Source organism: Octopus bimaculoides, chromosome 7 (genome assembly GCF_046866305.1).
Source record: "Octopus bimaculoides isolate indiv1 chromosome 7, ASM4686630v1, whole genome shotgun sequence".
Taxonomy (NCBI): domain Eukaryota; kingdom Metazoa; phylum Mollusca; class Cephalopoda; order Octopoda; family Octopodidae; genus Octopus; species Octopus bimaculoides.
The window spans coordinates 19,633,341-19,653,582 of NC_142934.1; the positions used below are offsets into that span (position 1 = coordinate 19,633,341).

Here is a 20,242-nt window from a genome sequence, read left to right on the forward strand (position 1 = left end):
AACAAAGTGCACCAATTGTTATTGGTGTAAATGCGAACTTATTATCTGGATATAAAAGCTGGAACTTTCAAAGCAGTTGTTCATAATTATTCTCTTTCTCTTTGATTTTTGGCCAAATATTTACATTAGGTGTTGAGGGACCTCTGTAATGGTACATATTTTTTCTTGTCCATCCCAAACAACAATATCTGGCCTGTTATGTTTGACTTATATAAACATAAATACCATCATCATCATCGTTTAATGTCCGCTTTCCATGCTAGCATGGGTTGGATGATTTGACTGGAGACTGGCGAACCAGATGGCTACATCAGACTCCAATCTGATTTGGCAGAGTTTCTACAGCTGGATGCCCTTCCTAACGCCAACCACTCCGAGAGTGTAGTGGGTGCTTTTTATGTGCCACCAGCACGAGGGCCAGTCCGGCGGTACTGGTAACAGCCACGCTCAAATGGTGTTTTTTTTACATGCCACCTGCACAGGAGTCAGTCCAAGGTGTTGTTCACATGCCACCGACACGAGTGCCAGCAAGGCAAAGCTGGAAACGATCGCGCTCAAATGGGGTTTTTTATGTGCCACCAGCACGGAAGCGAGACCGCGCTCTGGCAATGATCCCGCTCGGTTGTTGCAGGGATTGATTAACAATATGATAATAAAGAGGAAAGTCTACTCACCACTTCAATTGTGACTGTTTCAGGAGTCCTCGTCGTAAAAATAAAGCCCAACTTCTTGGCACCCCTGACTAAAGCACCTTCATCTGTGGAGAGGAATCAGAGTAGAAAATCAATCAGCTTTATTCATGAGTAAAGAATTAGAAACTGACACAAAACATATCTATCATCATTCACTGGGAGATTTTACTCTGTCTCCTCTAAACATAGAATAGTGCATTCAGAATTTTGTAGGGTAGCCTCAAAATAAATGAACACAATCTTCTTAACCTTTTGATATCCAATCAAAATTTTATTACTGTTAATATTAGAAAACAGTTTTACTCCATAGATTTTAAAAAAACCCAAAAAACAAATCCTTCAGTGATACTTTTTACAAAAAAGACAGTTTTATGGAGTTCCTTAATTTCATCAAATATCTTTTCACAGAGCAAGAATTAAATAATTTTAGTGGTGGATATGAAAACAGTATCAACAGGAGATACTGAAAAACTATTGAAGAAGCAAAAAATATCAATTCTATTTTTTTGGTGGATAATTAACATCGTATTTATGGGAATGATCATGAAGTTTAATTACAAGAAGGGTTAAATTGTCCTTTGGTTTTTATATGAGCAAGGCCAATAACTCAGTCTGCCTTAGTGTGCTTGGCTGACAAACAAGTTTCACTCTTGCCACAGTTGAGTAGCTAGTGATAAGACTCGTTACAGTAGTAAAAGCAACTTTCTGTGGCAATATGAAAGTATTTCAAATTTGTGAAATCTGTGCCACATGTACTAAACAAGGTAACAAGGTGGAATAAAATCTATTAACCCTTTTCATACAATTTTTTTTTTATTTATGCGCCCTTTTAAAGCCTAGCCAGGCTCATGGGCCCGGTTTCCTGGTTTCTATGGAGTATATGTTTCCCCCCAGCTGGACGGGACGCCAGTCCATCGCAGCGTTACTCAAGAAACAGTGAGAGAAAGTTGGGGCGAAAGAGTACAACAGGGGTCGCCACCTACCCCCTGCCGGAGCCTCGTGGAGCTTTAGGTGTTTTCACTCAATAAACACACACAACGCCCGGTCTGGGAATCGAAACCGCGATCCTCTGACCGCGAGTCCACTGCCCTAACCACTGGGCCATTGCACTTCCACTTTTCATACAATACTGCTGTTGAAATACTTTGTTTGCCATTATTTCGAATAATTTCGAAAATAATGAAGAATTTAGTAAAATAACTGTCATTATTAAGCTGAAGTTTGGGATATATATCAACATGAAATTTTGACAGAAGACTTTAATTTAGATCACCTTAAAACAGGAAGTTTACATCACAGAACTGGGAGAGTCTCAGGCTGTTGTTGTTGGCACTCCGTCGCTTACGACGTTGAGGGTTCCAGTTGATCCGATCAACGGAACAGCCTGCTCGTGAAATTAACGTGCAAGTGGCTGAGCACTCCACAGACACGTGTACCTTTAACGTAGTTCTCGGGGATATTCAGCGTGACACAGTGTGACAAGGCTGACCCTTTGAATTACAGGCACAACAGAAACAGGAAGTAAGAGTGAGAGAAAGTTGTGGTGAAAGAGTACAGCAGGGTTCGCCACGATCCCCTGCCAGAGCCTCGTGGAGCTTTAGGTGTTTTCGCTCAATAAACACTCACAACGCCCAGTCTGGGAATCAAAACCGCGATCCTATGACCGCGAGTCTGCTGCCCTAACCACTGGGCCATTGCGCCTCTACTTTCTATGACTGAACACAGAACATATAATCTAAACTGAGCAAAGATGGACACAGGTTCAATCAGCAGGTTCAGCCGTATTGTCAAGAAATTTATTTTAAAACCACAGACAAGGCTTAGGCAACACATCACACACACACAAACAAGGGAATAGATTCAATCTCAGAAATCTTACCAGGAGATGCTGCTTGGTATACAATATTACTGTCATTGCCATTTGTCTCTGGTACCACAGTATGGCACACTGCCATTAAGGTGAGGAACTCCCGAATTTTCCCAGAGGTTTCCTATAGCAAAATGAATATAAGTGGTTAAGCAGGGCGACATATATATTTATTATATCACTTAAACATTTAATTAGAAATATTAATGCTGTGAGAAGAGAACACTGACTCAATGACTGATATCATTTTAATCATTTAGGCAAGTCTAAAAAACAACTCCAGGCTTGATCTAGTCTTATCTGACCTCCTTAGCAAAGTGAAACCTTTTCGTGTTTGTTAAAGTAATGATAAAGGAATCAATATCTATATTTACAGTATAGTAACATGTGTAGAGATTGAAAATTATAAGTAGCTGTATAAATGTAAATATATGGGTGTGTGTGCATGTTAATGTCATCATCATCACCATTGTCATTTAACGTCCATTGTCCATGCTGGCACGGGTTGGACGGTTCGATTAGGCTGGTATGCTGGAAGCCAGCACCAAACTCCAGTCTGATTTGGCATGGTTTTCTACAGCTGGATGCCTTTCCTAATGCCAACGACTCCGAGAGTGTAATGGGTGCTTTTATGTGCCACCAGCACAGGTGCCATTTGCGTGACATCAGGGTGCGTTTACATACTACTGGCATGGGTGCCAATTTGCATGACACTGGTATCTGCCATGTCTGCAATTTTGCTTGGCTTGATGGGTCTTCTCAAGTACGACAATGCCAAAGGTCTCAGTCATTGCTTCCATCAGGCCCAACACTTGAAAGGAACTCAGCCACTTTGCCTCCATGAGTCCTGGGTATGGCATTAAACTGCATCTGGTAGTAAGACTCCATTTCTGGAGTTCTGGAGCTGTGGGGAGCGCGGAGTCACTCCTTAATTACCATTACTTCAATGTCTGTTCTGACTTGGGACGGTAGTATCTGTTAGGGTCCTCTATATGGGTTAAATAGATTTCTCAGGGGCAGCACATAAAAGGTACCCATGCTGGTGACAGGTAAAAAGCACCCATGCCGGTGACACATAAAAGACACCTTTGATAGTAACAAGTAGTAGGCACCCATGCCAGTGACATGTAAAAGACACCTAGTACATTCCATGGAGTGGTTAAATGATAATGACGATACACACACACACTTCCTCATTCATCATCATTGTTTAATGTCCACTTTTCCATGCCTGCATGGGTTGGACAGAATTTGCTGTGATGGATTTTCTACAACTGGATGTCCTTCCTGTCACCAACATTTACATTGCAGAGCACAATGGGCCACCAAATCCACTCACAAGGTTTTAGCTGGCCTGGGACTATAGTAGAAGATAGACAACTTGCCAAGGCGCTGCACATTGGCATTGAACCAGGAATCATGTGATTGGGAAGCAAACCTCTTACCTACCATGTGAAAGCATAACAGTGCTTGAGACATTGTAAAATAAGGTGAGCTCAGCAAGGAATTGAAAAAAAAAAAGGGTCCCACTGGATATCATATTTAGCCCCTTTAGTATTCAGATTACTCTGTCAAATATAATGCATGTTGTTTTGAATTAATCATGCATTATTTCATAGCTTTGAGATTATCGATTATTTTTTGAATGACAATACAGGGTAAGTGTGAAAGGCCAGATCTGACCAGTTCGAACCATAAATCAAGTAGAATATTTAGGCTGGATATGGCTGGTTTAAATGCCAAAGAATTTGCAGGTTCTACTTCACAGAAAAATTTTACATGCATTATTCCACCCAAAATTCTGAACAAAACAAAATACCAACAGCTTTATATTGTCCTTATATTTCAGAAACCACTCCTCAAAAAAAAAAAAAAAAAAAAAAAAAAGAAGATTTTCCCAAAAGGAAATTTGCAATGTACTAAATGGCACCTAATTCCAGCTGTTACAAGATAAAGGTCACGCACAATCAATAACCATATTTTATTGCTGTAATCCATTCATTGAAGATTATTATGATTAGAACAACATATGGAAATAATTCAGTTGTTGCTTCACAATATTCAAATTGATGTTTAAACATGTTGGACCTGATCGAGCAGATGTATGATCAAACCGCTTTCAATCATGGCAAACTTATTGTAATTCCTTTTTAGGGCATAATGCATTTAGGACTACATTATCTAATGTAGTCATTTCGTTTTGTTAAGATATTATGTGGTTTGAGTGATTTTGTTGTATGGAGCAGTCATGCTAGATTGTGTGGCATTATGATTATGAAACTGACCAAATAACTGATGGTTTATTTCACACACGCCCATACACAACTAACTCAGAGAATGGCGGTCACTTGTGGTTACAAGCACTGCTGTGTGGTTAAGCAGTTCATTTCACAGCCACATAGTTTTGGGTTCAATCCCATGATGAGGAACTGAGTCTTGGGTCAACCTAAAAACTTGTAAGTGAAATTCGGCAAACAAGTTCATTGGAAGGATCATGCTTGTTCTTGGATGGTGGATTTAATCTGTTGCTCAGTTGAACGTCACCCATGGAAGCTGCCATTTATCCCCCAAATAATAATGATGGTAATGGTTTCAAATTTTGGCACAAGGCCAGCAATTTAGGAGAAGGGTGTCAGTAGATTACATTCAACCCAGCACTCAACTGATACCTATTTTGTCAACCCTGGAAAGATGAAAGGCAAAGTTGACCTTGGCAAGATTTGAACTCAGAACATAAAGATGGATTAAATGCCACTAGGTATTTTGCCCAGCGTGCTAACAATTCTTCTAATTCACTGCTTTAATAATAAAAACAATCCTTTCTGCTATAGGCACAAGGCCTAAAATTTTGAGTGACGGGGCTAGTCGATTATGTCATCCCAATAATTATATTTTTAAGCCTGGCACTTATCCCATCAGTCATCTAGGCCAACTGCTAAGTTATGAGGACAGAAACAACCCAACACCAGTTATCAAGCACTGGTAAGAGACAAACACATTACACACACTGGGCTAACCAGATCCACTCATAAGGTTTTGGTTGGCATGGGGCTGTAGTTGAAGACACTTGCCTAAGGTGCCACACAGGGTCTGAACCTGGAACCATGTGCTTGCGAAGTCTATTTCTTACTACAAGTATGAATGATGTCTTTGATGTATTGTTTTTTTTATTTTATTTCTGTCATGTGAAATGTGAAATACAAATCATCAAAACCATGTTAAGTATTTGTGTCAGAGGAAATGTAAACTAAAACTGAACAAAGATAATTAAGAAGCCCTGAGTCAAATCAACCGTAAAAATCCAGGTTAACAAAGGTTGTGTGAAACTGAGCATGACATGAGGGACAGCAAAGCTACCTTAGCATTTCATTTTACTAAACTGTGACACTTATGCTCTTCAGTGACGGAAATTTTTTTTAAAAACCACAAAAGAGCCCAAGGAAATTTATGGTCGTTTGCATTGATAAAAATCGTTTAATTCCTTTCTCTATCACACTCTCATTCCAGCTCTCTTTCTATCGCCGAGTTATCTCGCTCCTCTCTATCAAAGGAAGCACAAGCACTTTTACACACACACACACACACATGACGGAACTTCTGCCTGCCAAATTCATTCACAACACTTTGGGGAAAGAGAAAGAACAAACGAATGGCAGCAATGCAAGGAAGGGTTTACTTTTGGTTTTTCTTGGGGTGGGGGGACACTACAATCTCTCAAAAGCAGTTCTCAACCATTTTTTGTCTATGGACCCCTTTGATTTCTGTTTTACCCAGAAATTGGGACCCTCGTAGCCATTCAATGTCTAAAAAATCCTGTAATATTTTTATGATTAAATATTATTAGGAATCGTTTAAAATAATTGTTTAAGCATTTTGAGTATTGTAAAAATATAACCAGTTTATTGCAGATCAATTTTATATAGCAAAATCTTATACGCCACCCCACCCCACCCCACCCCAGGACCATATGGACCACTGCTTTGGTGCCAATGAACAAATTGGAAACAACATAAAGTAGAGAGGTTGCCTTAATCTTATTGGGAACAAGACAAACTTTCTGGTGTTGCTGCCATGATAAAACACACCCAGTACATTGTGTAAAATGGCCTGCATTAGGAAGTGCATCCAAAGTGTAGAAGCCATGTCAAATCTGGAATGTACAAGCCAGGCATAGTACTGACTTGACTCGAACCTTGATAACCCATCCAAACCATGTCAGGAGAGGGGGAGATAAAAAGAGGAGGAGAAAGAAAGTGGTAATGATGGTGGTGGAGATGATGATGGTGGTGGTAGTGGTGATGATGTTGGAGATTACTCTTTTACTTGTTTCAGTCATTTGACTGCGGCCATGCTGGAGCACCGCCTTTTATAGTCGAGCATATCGACCCCAGGACTTATTCTTTGTAAGCCTAGTACTTATTCTATCGGTCTCTTTTGCCGAACTGCTAAGTTACGGGGACGCAAACACACCAGCATTGGTTGTCAAGCGATGCTGAGGGGACAGACACACAAACATATACACACACACATACATATATATATATACATATATACGACAGGCTTCTTTCAGTTTCCATCTACCAAATCCACTCACAAGGCTTTGGTTCACCTGAGGCTATAGTAGAAGACACTTGACCAAGGTGCCACGCAGTGGGACTGAACACAGGACCATGTCGTTGGTAAGCAAGCTACTTACCACACAGCCACTCCTGCGCCTGAGATGGTGATAAAGGTTTGCAAAATTAGATAAATTTGTCAGTATGGCACGAGGGGACAAGATGTGGCACTATCATGCTATTAGCTGTCAGAAGTGAAAGTGCTCACTGCTAGTGAAGTATCTGTCTGTCTGCCTGCATGCCTGTTGCTGGCCTGTCGATTCTTTGGCTACTGACAGCTAATACCATGACTGGCCGGAGCGAGCTATATGTCTGTCTGTCTCTCTATCTATCTATCTATCTATTACTCGAAAGTTCGCGCGTCCGCGCTAGCTAGTCGTGAGTAGAAAACACAAATTTAATATAAAAACATATTTCCTGAAATTGCAAATTATTTAAAATATAAAAATATAATTTTCAACAGAGAGAATTTATCAAAATAGAAAATTTATGAAGTTTGAAGTTTAAAAATAATAGGATCGACCACTCACGACTAGCTAGCGCGGACGCGCGAACTTTCGAGTAATAGATAGATAGATAGAGAGAGAGACAGACAGACAGACATATAGCTCGCTCCGGCCAGTCATGGTATTAGCTGTCAGTAGCCAAAGAATCGACAGGCCAGCAACAGGCATGCAGGCAGACAGACAGATACTTCACTAGCAGTGAGCACTTTCACTTCTGACAGCTAATAGCATGATAGTGCCCAAGATGTCTCCTTGTGCCATACTCAGACAAGACACCCAAAATCCTCAGTGCTACAACATTAAAAAAAACAAACAAGCAAAAAAAAGCAACTTTCCTTTCACTTTCTAATGAAGGGCTTTGCTTGAAATATCAGTTTTATCAACACCCCCAACCCTCTACCATGGCATAGGAACTTCTCCAGATTTGTCAACAATACCAAGTGTTTAAAACATATTTTAACATTTATATGACAAGTAAACAAGGAAACTTATCTTACATGTTTGTTAAAATTTTCCAACAGCAAGGGATCATTGAATTCTTCATCTTCAACATTGGAACTGCAATAAATAAATAAAGTGAGTGAAAATGTAGCAGAATGCTAAACTACATAATTATGGTGGCTTCTTGACAATTTATCTAACCTCTCCTAAACCATCCACTTTATCATGAAAACATGAATGTAGAACAGTTTTTTTTCTCTTCCACTCTGTGTGTGTGTGAGAGATAGAGTGTATGTGTGTGCACGTGTAACAAAACCTCTGTAAACTAGAAACCCCTAGGTGAAATAAATCAGAGATGCTTTGCCCCATACAGAAAATTGCAGGAGCTACTCAGAGGTTTTGCAAGCTGTTCTAAATCTTACCAAAATTAAAATCACAGTGGAAGTTAATCATGAAGTATCAATGTATGTCATAATACACACAACTAAAGCACCAAATACTGAGGAACCATCAACAAATTTAAGTTTAAACCTACAAGAACTAGAAATTCAATGAAGTTTGGTGCTTTGTTGCCTAAACACCTTGAAAATGTGGATAAACTCTGACCTCATAAGGTAGAGTTGAGGCAAACAGGAAGTATTTGACTTCTAATTTTACTGGACCCTGATGACTAAAAGGCGAAGTTGATCTGTATGAGATTTGAACTCAAGAACCCCCTTAATATTGGCATAACAGTCACTCGTTTAGAGAATTGTTGTTGTTGTTGTTGGCACTCCGTCGCTTACGACGTCGAGGGTTCCAGTTGATCTGATCAATGGAACAGCCTGCTCGTGAAATTAACGTGCAAGTGGCTGAGCACTCCACAGACACGTGTACCCTTAACGTAGTTCTCGGGGATATTCAGCATGACACAGTGTGACAAGGCTGACCCTTTGAATTACAGGCACAACAGAAACAGGAAGTAAGAGTGAGAGAAATTTGTGGTGAAAGAGTACAGCAGGGTTCGCCACAATCCCCTTCCGGAGCCTCGTGGAGCATTAGGTGTTTTTGCTCAATAAACACTCACTACGCCTGGTCTAGGAATCGAAACCGCGATCCTATGATCGCGAGTCCGCTGCCCTAACCACTGGGCCATTGCGCCTCCCATTTAGAGAATAACCAGAAATCAAATGCTCAATCCATCCAATTGCTGCAACCACTTTCCAATTGTATTCAAAATCCTTCTAACTAACAAAGGCTAATTACAAAAACAAAAATAACCTCAGATTTGAAAATGCTCAATTAGTTAAAACCAAAAATATGAAGATGACAAACATAATATCACAGTAATGAGAAATTTTGGTTTTAACTTACCCATAAACTAATCCTGCAATGGAACATTTTTTAAATTCCATGATATTTCTTGTTAAGGTTCCAGTTTTATCGGTGAATATATATTTGACCTGAAATGCATAAAAAAAAAACAAAAAACAAATAAGTACATTCAATACAAACATGTATCTATTCTTTTACTAGTTTTAGTCATCAGGCAGCAACCATGTTGAGATATTGCCTGCAAAGGATTTAGTCATCAATCACATCGACCTCAAAACTCGGTAATTATTTCATTGATCTCTATTTATTGACTGGCTAAGCTAAATGAAAGGGTATGACTCAGCGCTCCATATAACAAGGCATAGAAAAAATGGCAAGCAATAGTGTGAACAACCATCACATATATAATGTATATATATATATGTATACATACATGTACATCTATCTATATACATACATAGTTATCAATAGTTTTCCATTACGTTTGTATGCTGTTGTCCTCTTCCACATTTACTTCTTGCATGTCCATCACCTCAGATGTCCATCATCACTGGTGCAACCAGAGTAGTACTGTGGAATTTTTAAGTCTTTGGACTTTAAATGTGTTGAAAGTATGCTGATTCTAGTCTTCCTGGCCGATGTGGATTTCCATGTTTGTCCTTTTCAGTTAATTATTTCCTTGCTGGATTCATATTCCATAAAGCAGCCTAACATTATAGTATATATATATATATATATATATATATAAAACGATTGCGCTGGTTTGGACATATGGTGAGAATGAATGAGGATAGCTGCGTGAAAAAGTGCCACTCCCTAACAGTTGAGGGAACCCGTGGAAGAGGTAGGCCCAGGAAGACCTGGGCTGAGGTGGTGAGGCAAGACCTTCGAACATTGGGCCTCACCGAGGTGAGGACTACTGACCAAGACCTTTGGAAATGTGCTGTGCGTGAGAAGACCCGGCAAGCCAAGTGAGATCGTTGCCAGGGCCCCTGGACTGGCTCTTGTGCAGGTGGCACATAAGATGTACCATCTTGAGCGTGACTGTTGCCAGTACCGCCTGACTGGCCTTGTAGGGTTTTCGAGCGAGATCGTTGCCAGTGCCCCTGGACTGGCTCTTGTGCAGGTGGCACATAAAAGACACCATTTCGAGCGTGGCCATTTTCGTGCGGGTGACACGTAAAAGCACCCACTACACTCTCTGAGTGGTTGGCGTTAGGAAGGGCATCCAGCTGTAGAAACTCTGCCAAATTAGATTGGAGCCTGGTGTTGCCATCTGGTTTCACTAGTCCTCAGTCAAATCGTCCAACCCATGCTAGCATGGAAAGCGGACGTTAAACGATGATGATGATGATGATGACATGTGTGTGTGTGTATGTACAGGCATGGCTACGTGGTAAGAAGTTTGTTTCCCAACCACATGGTTCCAGGTTCAATCCAATAGTGTGACAGCCTGGACAAGTGTCTTCTGCTATAGTCCCAGGCGTTATGAGTAGATTTGGTAGATGGAAAATAAAAGAAACCTATTGTGTGTGTGTGTGTGTGTGTTACTGTCTCTTTGCTTTGACATCGTGTGATAGGTGTAAACACCTGGTTATGGGCAAATGTTAGCTAACTTGGAAACAGGTAAAAGTTAGTGAGATGAATAGCATCTGGTTGTAGAAATTCTGCCTCAACAGAATTCCCTCCAACCCATTTTAACATCCAAAAGTGGATGTTGAAATGATGATGAAAAATATATCTCAGTGGTTTGGCAAAAAAGACTGATAGAATAAATACCGGGCTTAAGAAAATAAAAATAAGTACTGGGGTCAATTTGTTCAGCTACAATTCATCATGGTGGTGCCGCTCCAGCATGGCTACAGTCTAACGACTTCTCAGCTCAACCAATGTCTTCTGCGTTATTCTAGGATCTAGCACTTAAAAACATATGGTCCTGTCAAGCAGCGAAGATAATTATAGATTATCCAGATTTTGTTGGGAAACTAGTGCAGATAGATACAAGAGCAAATTTTTCCCCCACCCCCATCCCACCAAACAAGAAAAAGGCAAATAAAATAAGTTTATCTTACCTGACCCAATTCTTCATTAAGATTTGAGGTTCGGGCCATAGCTGGTGTGTCGGTAGCTTCATGGTACATATCAATATCCTGGAAAAAAGGGCAGCATATACTTTTATAAACAGAAGTTTTCCTTAAGTACAGTAGACGAGGAGAAAGAACTAATCAATTATGTTTTTGAACAGTGGATCTTGAAGCACATACAACTATAAATAATATCCCAAAGGGTTTTTCAACTCAATGTTTACATGTTATTACTTATAGCTTTATGTGCTTCAAGATCTGTTCCAATAAAAAAATTATTTTTTTTGTGTGTATTTCACACACAAAAAAAAAAAGAATTAAGGATAATTCCTTCAACTGAACCCAGACTATAACTGGTATTATTTTATCAAATTCCCACAGAGAGAAAAGAACAAAGAGCAAACATGCCTCTGGAGAAATATGAACAAAGATGTAAAAGAGTAAACAAGATGATGTAAAGCAATGAGAAAAAGATGGTGGTGGCGGTAGTGGGAGGAGGAGGAGGAGATTCAATCAATTAACAGGACCCCAGTTTATTGCTGGTACCACATTTTCATGAACTCTACTCTGATGCACGAAAGGGCCAAATTAAAAGTGAGAGGAATTAGAATATGCCACAAAACCACAGTCATGCAAGCATGCACACACACACACACACACACACACACACACAGAAGTCAATGACCGAGTCATCTAATGTGTTTGCTTGGCCAGCTTGAAATAGTAGCCAAACTTCCCTTACATCACACCCAACAGCTTTAAAAAAAAAAAGGAGACATTCAATAATGTAGTCATAAATACAGTATGCTTGGCAGGTTGGGGAGGGGTAGAGACTAGACAGCCACTTTTGGAAAACCTCTGATCATAACCAGCCAGGGGCTAAACAACCAGATATGTACACCTCTCTCTCTTTCTCTCCCTTTCACACACACACACACACATTCCACACATATGTAAACCATTCAACACTGAATAGCTACTGAGAATAGACTTCTAACAATACCCTTACAGCAGAAACCACTTTATTAAGTCAGCCATCCTCATCATAGCCATGTGTAACTTTTTATACAAAACCACCACCAGCACCAGTAGTAGTAGTAGTAGTAGTAATAATAATGATGATGATGATGATGATGATGATGACATGAACATGAAGCAAAGTAGAAAACAATTTAATTAAAAAAATAAATAAATTTACACGTACTGAAATAAAAAATTCCAGCAATTATGAATGCAACAAAAAAATGAGTTTTTACAAAGAAAAAAAAAATGTTTTGGATATTATAAACGATCAAAGACAATGAAGATGATGATGATGATGATAATGGGCGGGGGGGGTGACTGCTGCAGGATGGTGTGACAAAATAGTGATAATGATAATGATGAATAAGTAATTAAAAATAATTCTACGCTCTGAGTATTAAAAACGAAGAAAAAAAAAAAAAGGAAGTAAAAATAAGAAAAGTCTGACATAGAAGTCTGAAACTATCTTAAAGAGACCATAACCATAACAACAACATCATCATCATTTCTACCATTATATCAACCCCAGTACTTGGCTGTTACTTATTTTATTGACCCCGAAATGATTGAAAGCAAAGGTGACCCTGGCGGAATGTAAAGATGGACAAAATGGTGATCAGCATTTTGTCTGGCATGCTAACGATTCTACAAGCTCACTGCCTTAATTAATGGTTTCAAACTTTGGCACAAGGCCTGCAATTTCGAGCAAGGGGATTACATCGACCCCGGTGGCATTTGAACTCTGAAAGGATGAAATGCAGAATTTGAACTCAGAACATGGCTGCAGACGAAATACTGCTAAGTATTTCGCCCAGTGTGCTAATGATTCTGCCAGCTCACCGCTTTAATAATAATAATAATAATAATAATAATAATAATAATAACAACAATAATAATAATAACAACAATAACAATAATAATAATAATAATAATTCTTTGTAATTTTGGTACAAGGCCAGCAATTTTGTGGGAGGGGGGCAAGTCCATTACATTGACCCCAGTACTTGACTGGTACTTTATTGACTGCAAGAATAGGAAAGGCAAAGTTGATTTCAGCAGTATTTGAACTCAGAACATAAAGAGTAAGAATAAATACAATGAAAATTTTTTAGTGACATGCTAACAATTCTGCCAGCTCACCACCTTAATAATGATAATAATAATATTAATAATAATAATAATAATCCTTTCTACTATAGGCACAAGGCCTGAAATTTGGGGGAGAGGGCTAGTTGATTACATCAATACCAGTGCTCCACTGGTACTTATCTAATTGACCTTGAAAATATAAAAGCCAAAGTCGACATTGGTGAAATAATAATAATAATAATAATAATGTAGATCGTTATAACCACATCAACTATAATTTTTAGAATGCTTTAATCATATTGATGCTATTGGTCAGTAGTGAATAAAGGAGAGGAATAAAAGAGAATGATAAATAAGTAATAAAATAACAACAACAACAACAACAATAATGACAATAATGAACAAAAATTCCTTTTAATTCTTTCTTTGTTTCATTCTGAAAAACCCCTGCACCGAAAGTAGCGACAAACAATGTAGAATGCGTTTCAAAAATAGACTCCTCTCTTGTAGTGTTTGCCAACATAGAATAATATTTCACTAGATGGAATGGAAAACAGGTTTGGATCAAGCTTCAGAAAGATTGAGTGTAAAAGAGAATGGTAGACAAACAGACTCAGACAGATGTACTTGTCTTTTTCCTTTATCATTTTTTTCATCTCCTTTTAGTTCTTATTGGTAAGTCCTACACTAACTCTAAACTCTACTTAAATTGATCCCATGGCACAGAGAGATGACTGAACAAAGCATTCGATCATTATTTCTAGTTGTTTGTTTAAGCCCCAGGGTGAACCTGGATGGAGCAAGCAATAACCAAAGGTAATCTAATTGTGACAATTCTGCTTCTTTTTTCTTCTTATAAAGCCAACAATATTTAAACCATGCAAAGGCAGTGAGCTGGCAGAAACGATAGCAGGTCAGGCAAAATCTTAGTGGTATTTCATCTGTCTTAGACAAAGTTCACATTGGACAAGACTATAACTAGAATCAAGGGAACCTCCACAGAGCTCGTGATCTGTTAGAAGCAGCAGCCAAATCTCCACTAAACCATTACACTTTACTGCCTCAAACAAGGAAAGATATATTGAACAATGTGGTCCTTAGTACATTGTACCTAAGACACAGATGGTATGGTCATAAAAGGAATGTCTGACTATGAGTCTGCTCAATCAGGACTGACCAGGGGCCAAACAGGAAATAGTTTACTTTCCAGATGTTGTTTCCATCACTGGGCTGTGGCCATACAGAGGCAACACCTTGAAGGGTTTTGTAGAAGAAAAGAAAATCAAAAATCGAACCCCAGTAATTTTGGTACTTATTGTATCAATCCTTTTATTTGCTCAACTGCCAAGTAGCAGGGATGTAAACAAACCAACATTTATTGTCAAATGGTTGGGGGTGGGGTATGGAACACACACACACAACAGGCTTCTACACAGATTCCACCTACCAAAATTCATTCACAAAGCATTAGTCAGTCTGGAGTTATAGCAGTAGACACTTGGCCAAGGTGCCATGCAGTAGGATTGAACACAAAACCATTTGGTTGCAAAGCAAGCTTCTTAATTACTCAACCCTGCCAGATAAAGACGTTTTTTTTTTTCCTTTTTCAAAAATATTTTAGATATTTTGGTTTCCTCTAGACAGATGGTAATTATGTCTAGAGTTACACTCTGGTGTTAAATCATATTTCGAGTAGCAGATGACGGTGATGATGATAACGATGCTAAAATGCATTAGAGAAAAAAAATTTAATGAGTTTCGAACGGATATGGATATGACGAAAGAATGACTGTATTTTCTGAGAGGAAGACTCTTAATGGCCTCGCTCTCTGAAATAGCAGTTAGCCAATGGTAAATGGCGATGGTGGTGGCAGCACTAGTTGTGGTAGTGGTGGTACATTGAAGATGAGGTGGGAGAGAGAGAGAGAGATAGAGAGAGAGAGAGGTCCAGTTAAGCTTTGTTATCTGTCATAAATGAATATGGTCACTCAATATTCTGTAAGTGCGTGTGTGTATGTTCACGTGTGCACCTAGCAGAGAAATACAATTAGATATTTTTAGAGCAGGAGTCATGGTGACCCCCCACCCCTGCTCTCCCTGCATACACCTGTAATATAGAAAGGAAGTACATCTGCAGGACTTAAAATTGCTGTTTCTATGCTAATGTTTATTCCACTCCTTTATTTAGTTAGTCACTGATGCATTTGAGGTTGTTATATTGTTTTAGCCCTGTGCAGGTGTTGATTCACACCTATGATTAAGCCTATTCCAGCCGTGACCATCCAGTTTCAGATATAGCAGCAGCATAGCTTGGAATAAATTATCCAGTGTATCCAATTTTTTTTTTTTTTTTAAAAAGGTTTTTTTTAAAAAAGGTTTTGATCATATTTGGCTGCTATTTCTTGCAAATTAAGCGACTGAATAATAAACTCCATAACAAAATTTAATGTGTTGGCATGATGGCAGTGAGGTCAGGGCCTTCATCTGGCAGATATGATCATAAGTATTTTAGCCATGATTGCTCTGTCTTTTATCCAGACACAAAAGATATGGATGATGACGATGATGATGACAACGACGATTATGATGTGTCAAGGATGAGATAAACTGCACACTCCCTCTTCAAAGATGATAGAACTGTTGCTGTTGCTACTGTTTAACACTAGATTAACTTTATCAAACAGACCTACGACTGAAGTCTTTCCAACCATGATCATCCCATCTTTTACCTATGTGCAAAGAACCCAGGATCACATTAGTCAATGTGTCCCCTTCTAAGATGGCAGCATGTGAAAATATCCTGTGGCATTCAGCTGCATCTCTTAATCACCTGGATTCAAATTTCATTGAAGTCAGTTTTGCTGTTCACTGCTCTGAGTTCACTGAATCAAGACTACCACAACTGAAAAGGGATATATTACTCAACAATACACCTTCAAGCTGATGCTCTAGTTCCATTGCGTTTTATCTCCATGCTGGGAGGTTAATGAGAAATATCTAACCTCCTAGGACCTTTGCTGGTCACTGAAGAATCAGTCCATTGTTTTAGGCCTGACCTACTTCCTGGCCATACCTGATATAACTGAGATCATCTTTCCCTCATCTGTCTCTTGGAGAAGTATTTCATATCTGATCAACTGTTTGACTAATAATAATAATGTCAACAACAAAATGAGACCATCGATCATGTTGTCTCCATGTGCAGTCTTCTTGCGCCTACAGAGTATCTCAACAGGCATGATAGAGCTGCACAATATATTCACTGAGTAATTTGCAAAAACCTGGAACTGCCCAATGATAAAAACTGGTGGGAACACAAACCACCTCTAGTGCTTGAAAATGATCACATCTCACTCTTCTGGAACTTCCCCATTCAAACTGACAGAAAGATAGATGCGAATAGGCCAGACATCATATTGAAAGACTTCAGACAAAAATCATGCTTCCTCATTGATATGACTGTCCCAATTGATATAAATGTATCTGTCAAGACCTACCAAAAACTGAATAAGTATAAAGATCTTGAAATAGAAACTGGCAAAATGTGGAACCTGAAGACTAAAACAATACCTGTTGTCATAGGTGCCCTAGGAATAATAGCAAAAGGGGCTGAATGCTACCTAACTCAGATACCAGGAAACCCCAAAATGGCAGAAATTCAAAAGATAGTGCTCATGGGAACTGCCCATATCTTATGTAAAATACTGTCTATGTAATCTCAAATTTTAAAACAAACTCAATTTGCTTATGTTTTCTTAAACATTCTCTAGAACAATACTATGTGGAAAAACAAATATATGACACCCTAGGCATAACACCAACATGAACTTCTAACTTGTTGTCACTTGAGGTCTCTGGGTGAGACTTGGAGCCAAATTGTATAAATACAAAGCAAAAGTCAAGCATATAATAATAATAACGATAATAAATATGAGAACATTTTTGAGATGAATAACCTAGCAACGAAAATAAGAATACACTGCATTTATTTTTGAAGTGACTGAAAACAAGTAAATGAATATTTTGTATTTGGGTCTTACCCAGTTGATGAATATTGCTTGGATGAACTTGACCACTTCAAGGGTTACTTGGAGACTGATAGGGATCAAGTTGTTATATAAAATGATAAATGTTAACAGGTTATATCCAAAATTGCTAGGGGTCATTTCTGAAAATAGATAAATAACAAAAAGGATTATTGATGACTACTAACAACAACAACAGCAATAATAATAATAATAATAATAATAATAATAATAATAATAATAATGATTTCTTGTATTTGCTACAAGGGCCACAAACATTTAGGACAATACAAAGACAAATAGTGGGGAGTTACATAGACATATGCAAACAATAAAAACAACAACTAATGAGAAATTTATAACAAGATTCCCCAGCAGCAGGGTAGTACCACCCAAGGATAATGATGGAACCCCACACATCCTTGGTCGATGACCATCAAGAACAACACTAGGCAGCACCCCTCTCCTGTCTGTTCTCTCCAACCTACAGGCACCAACTTAAGAGTAGTGCACTCACTTGGACCATTCTTGCTACATTCACCCGACATTCAGCAAATTTATTAAGGGGCAGCATCTACCTCTTGACTTGCATCTTCTTTTTCACGTGGAAGTTTGAAAAAATGTCAATGAGGGTTGGGAAAAGAGGAAAGTCTGCCCTTTCAGTCTTGTCCACCATCCAACCTCTTGTACCATAAGCTATCAGGTAGAGAAAAACTGCCTGCCTTTCCCAGCCAAAGTAAGGTGGGAAGGGTGTTTGTTCTTCACAGTGGAGTAGAAACTTGTCCATGAATCCTGATTAGAAAGTCCTCCAGAATAGACCAGCCAGTCCTCATCAATGCCCGATAGAACACCATAGTGGAGCTTCCCCAGAACACATTACCTGACTGACAGAGGGCTGTGAGCACCCGATGACAATAACAATAACCCTTTCTGTTATAGACACAAGACTTGAAATTTTGGGAGAGGGAACTATATATACATATATATACAGATATACATTCAGACATAGAACATACCTGCATATCCAAGATACCAATCCCTGTTCACATGATTGTGAGTCCATACAAAACTAGCGATGGCACTCAACAGCGACAGGCATATTAATAGCACAAACAGGTTCAGGATCTAGAGAAGAAAAAGAAAGGAAAATATATAGTAATAACTGTAACAGCAGCAATAGCAATAATGATGATTTCTTTTTCTTCTTTTTTTTTTGTTACAAGTAACTGGGTTGAAAGAGAACCTTGGTAACCAGTGATAGTTTGACCCTTTCGCATTTAAACTGGCCGTATCCAGCCCAAATATTCTATTTGTTCTATATTTAAACCAGTCAGACCTGACCTCTCACATGTACCCTACAATGTCATTCTAAAAACAACTGACGGAGTAATCTGAATACTAAAAGGTTGATCAAACAGTGTAAGAGCCAGAATGCAAGGGAACAGGCGACAGAGAACACTTATAGACTAATTGGAAAAATTGTCTATAAGAGTCTTTATGGAATAGTTCGCTTTTCAATATATTTATTTTCCCTTATATTTAATTATCCCTAATATTCAATTATCCCTATTATTTAATTATCCCTAATATTTAATTATAAACATATAATAGGATTCATTCTTAAGTATCGAATGGGTATAAAGATCCCAGTAGAGTAAAATAGGAATTAAAGGGGTCCACAGGTAAAAGATGGCTGACCCCCAACGAACAAGGTAAAAGTTATGTTGGTTACTCACAGCTTTATTTGTTATTTTTTCCACATTAGATCGCTTCAAAGGGGCAGAGGTAGTGTTAAGCATCAGCTTACTTTCATGACCAGTATAAATAACAATACCTGCACATTGGAACAAATAAACATATCAATAAATAACAACAACAACAACAACAACAATAATAATAATAATAATAATGATAAATAGCAATAATTTGGTTCAATCTCCTAAAGGTCTCAGGAAAAAAAAAGTGGGAGCATAACTTTTACTTTCTTGGAATCAATTGAATGAGGGTTAGATTTATGCCCCACCCCACTCATAGGGTAAAGACTTCTCCCACCTTTGGTCATGAATGACCATGGGATTGCGCCTAGAAAGTTACCCTCCGAGGCAGAAGTTCGGGCAAGGTTGTTTATGGAAGACCAGCAGTTGCCCATGCATACCAGCCTCCTCTCTCCACACTACCGATGTTACCCAAGGGAAAGGCAAATGTTGATACAGCTTGGCACCAGTGACATCACAACTCATTTCTACAGCTGAGTGAATTGGAGCAATGTGAAATAAAGTGTCTTGCTCAAGAACAATACACAATCTAGTCTGGGAATCGAACTCGCTACCTCATTATTGCAAGCCTGATGCTCTAACCACTGAGCCCAAAGAAAATAGCACTTATACATAATAGCAAACTGAATTAAAGAATTCAGAATTAAGTACCTTCTTAAAGACCCAATGAAATGCTAGCACTGAATCTGAATTGAAGTTTAGTTAGACACTAGCAGCCCAATTACACAACACCATTGAAAATCAATAACCAATCACATTATTATTCACAATTATGTACAATTTTACAGCTGGGTGCTCTTCCTATCTTCA

At 38.7% G+C, this 20,242-nt stretch overlaps 1 protein-coding gene across 50 annotated transcripts in view; it reads right to left on the reverse strand.

The window, feature by feature from the left end:
- Window positions 1-20,242, reverse strand: part of LOC106872891 (phospholipid-transporting ATPase IA) — a 422,617-nt gene that overhangs the window by 109,309 nt on the left and 293,066 nt on the right. For all 50 annotated transcript variants that reach the window (XR_016242559.1, XR_016242557.1, XR_016242556.1 and 47 more), the window contains 8 exons: window positions 19,394-19,491; window positions 18,674-18,782; window positions 17,673-17,800; window positions 11,509-11,586; window positions 9,476-9,564; window positions 8,179-8,239; window positions 2,572-2,683; window positions 675-757 (listed from right to left, as the gene is read on the reverse strand). Coding sequence is in view for 42 of the 50 variants with exons in the window: in XM_089354939.1 (XP_089211065.1) it covers window positions 675-757; window positions 2,572-2,683; window positions 8,179-8,239; window positions 9,476-9,564; window positions 11,509-11,586; window positions 17,673-17,800; window positions 18,674-18,782; window positions 19,394-19,491 (758 nt within the window). In the remaining 8 variants the exon portion in view is untranslated. The remainder of the gene's footprint in view (window positions 1-674; window positions 758-2,571; window positions 2,684-8,178; window positions 8,240-9,475; window positions 9,565-11,508; window positions 11,587-17,672; window positions 17,801-18,673; window positions 18,783-19,393; window positions 19,492-20,242) is intronic.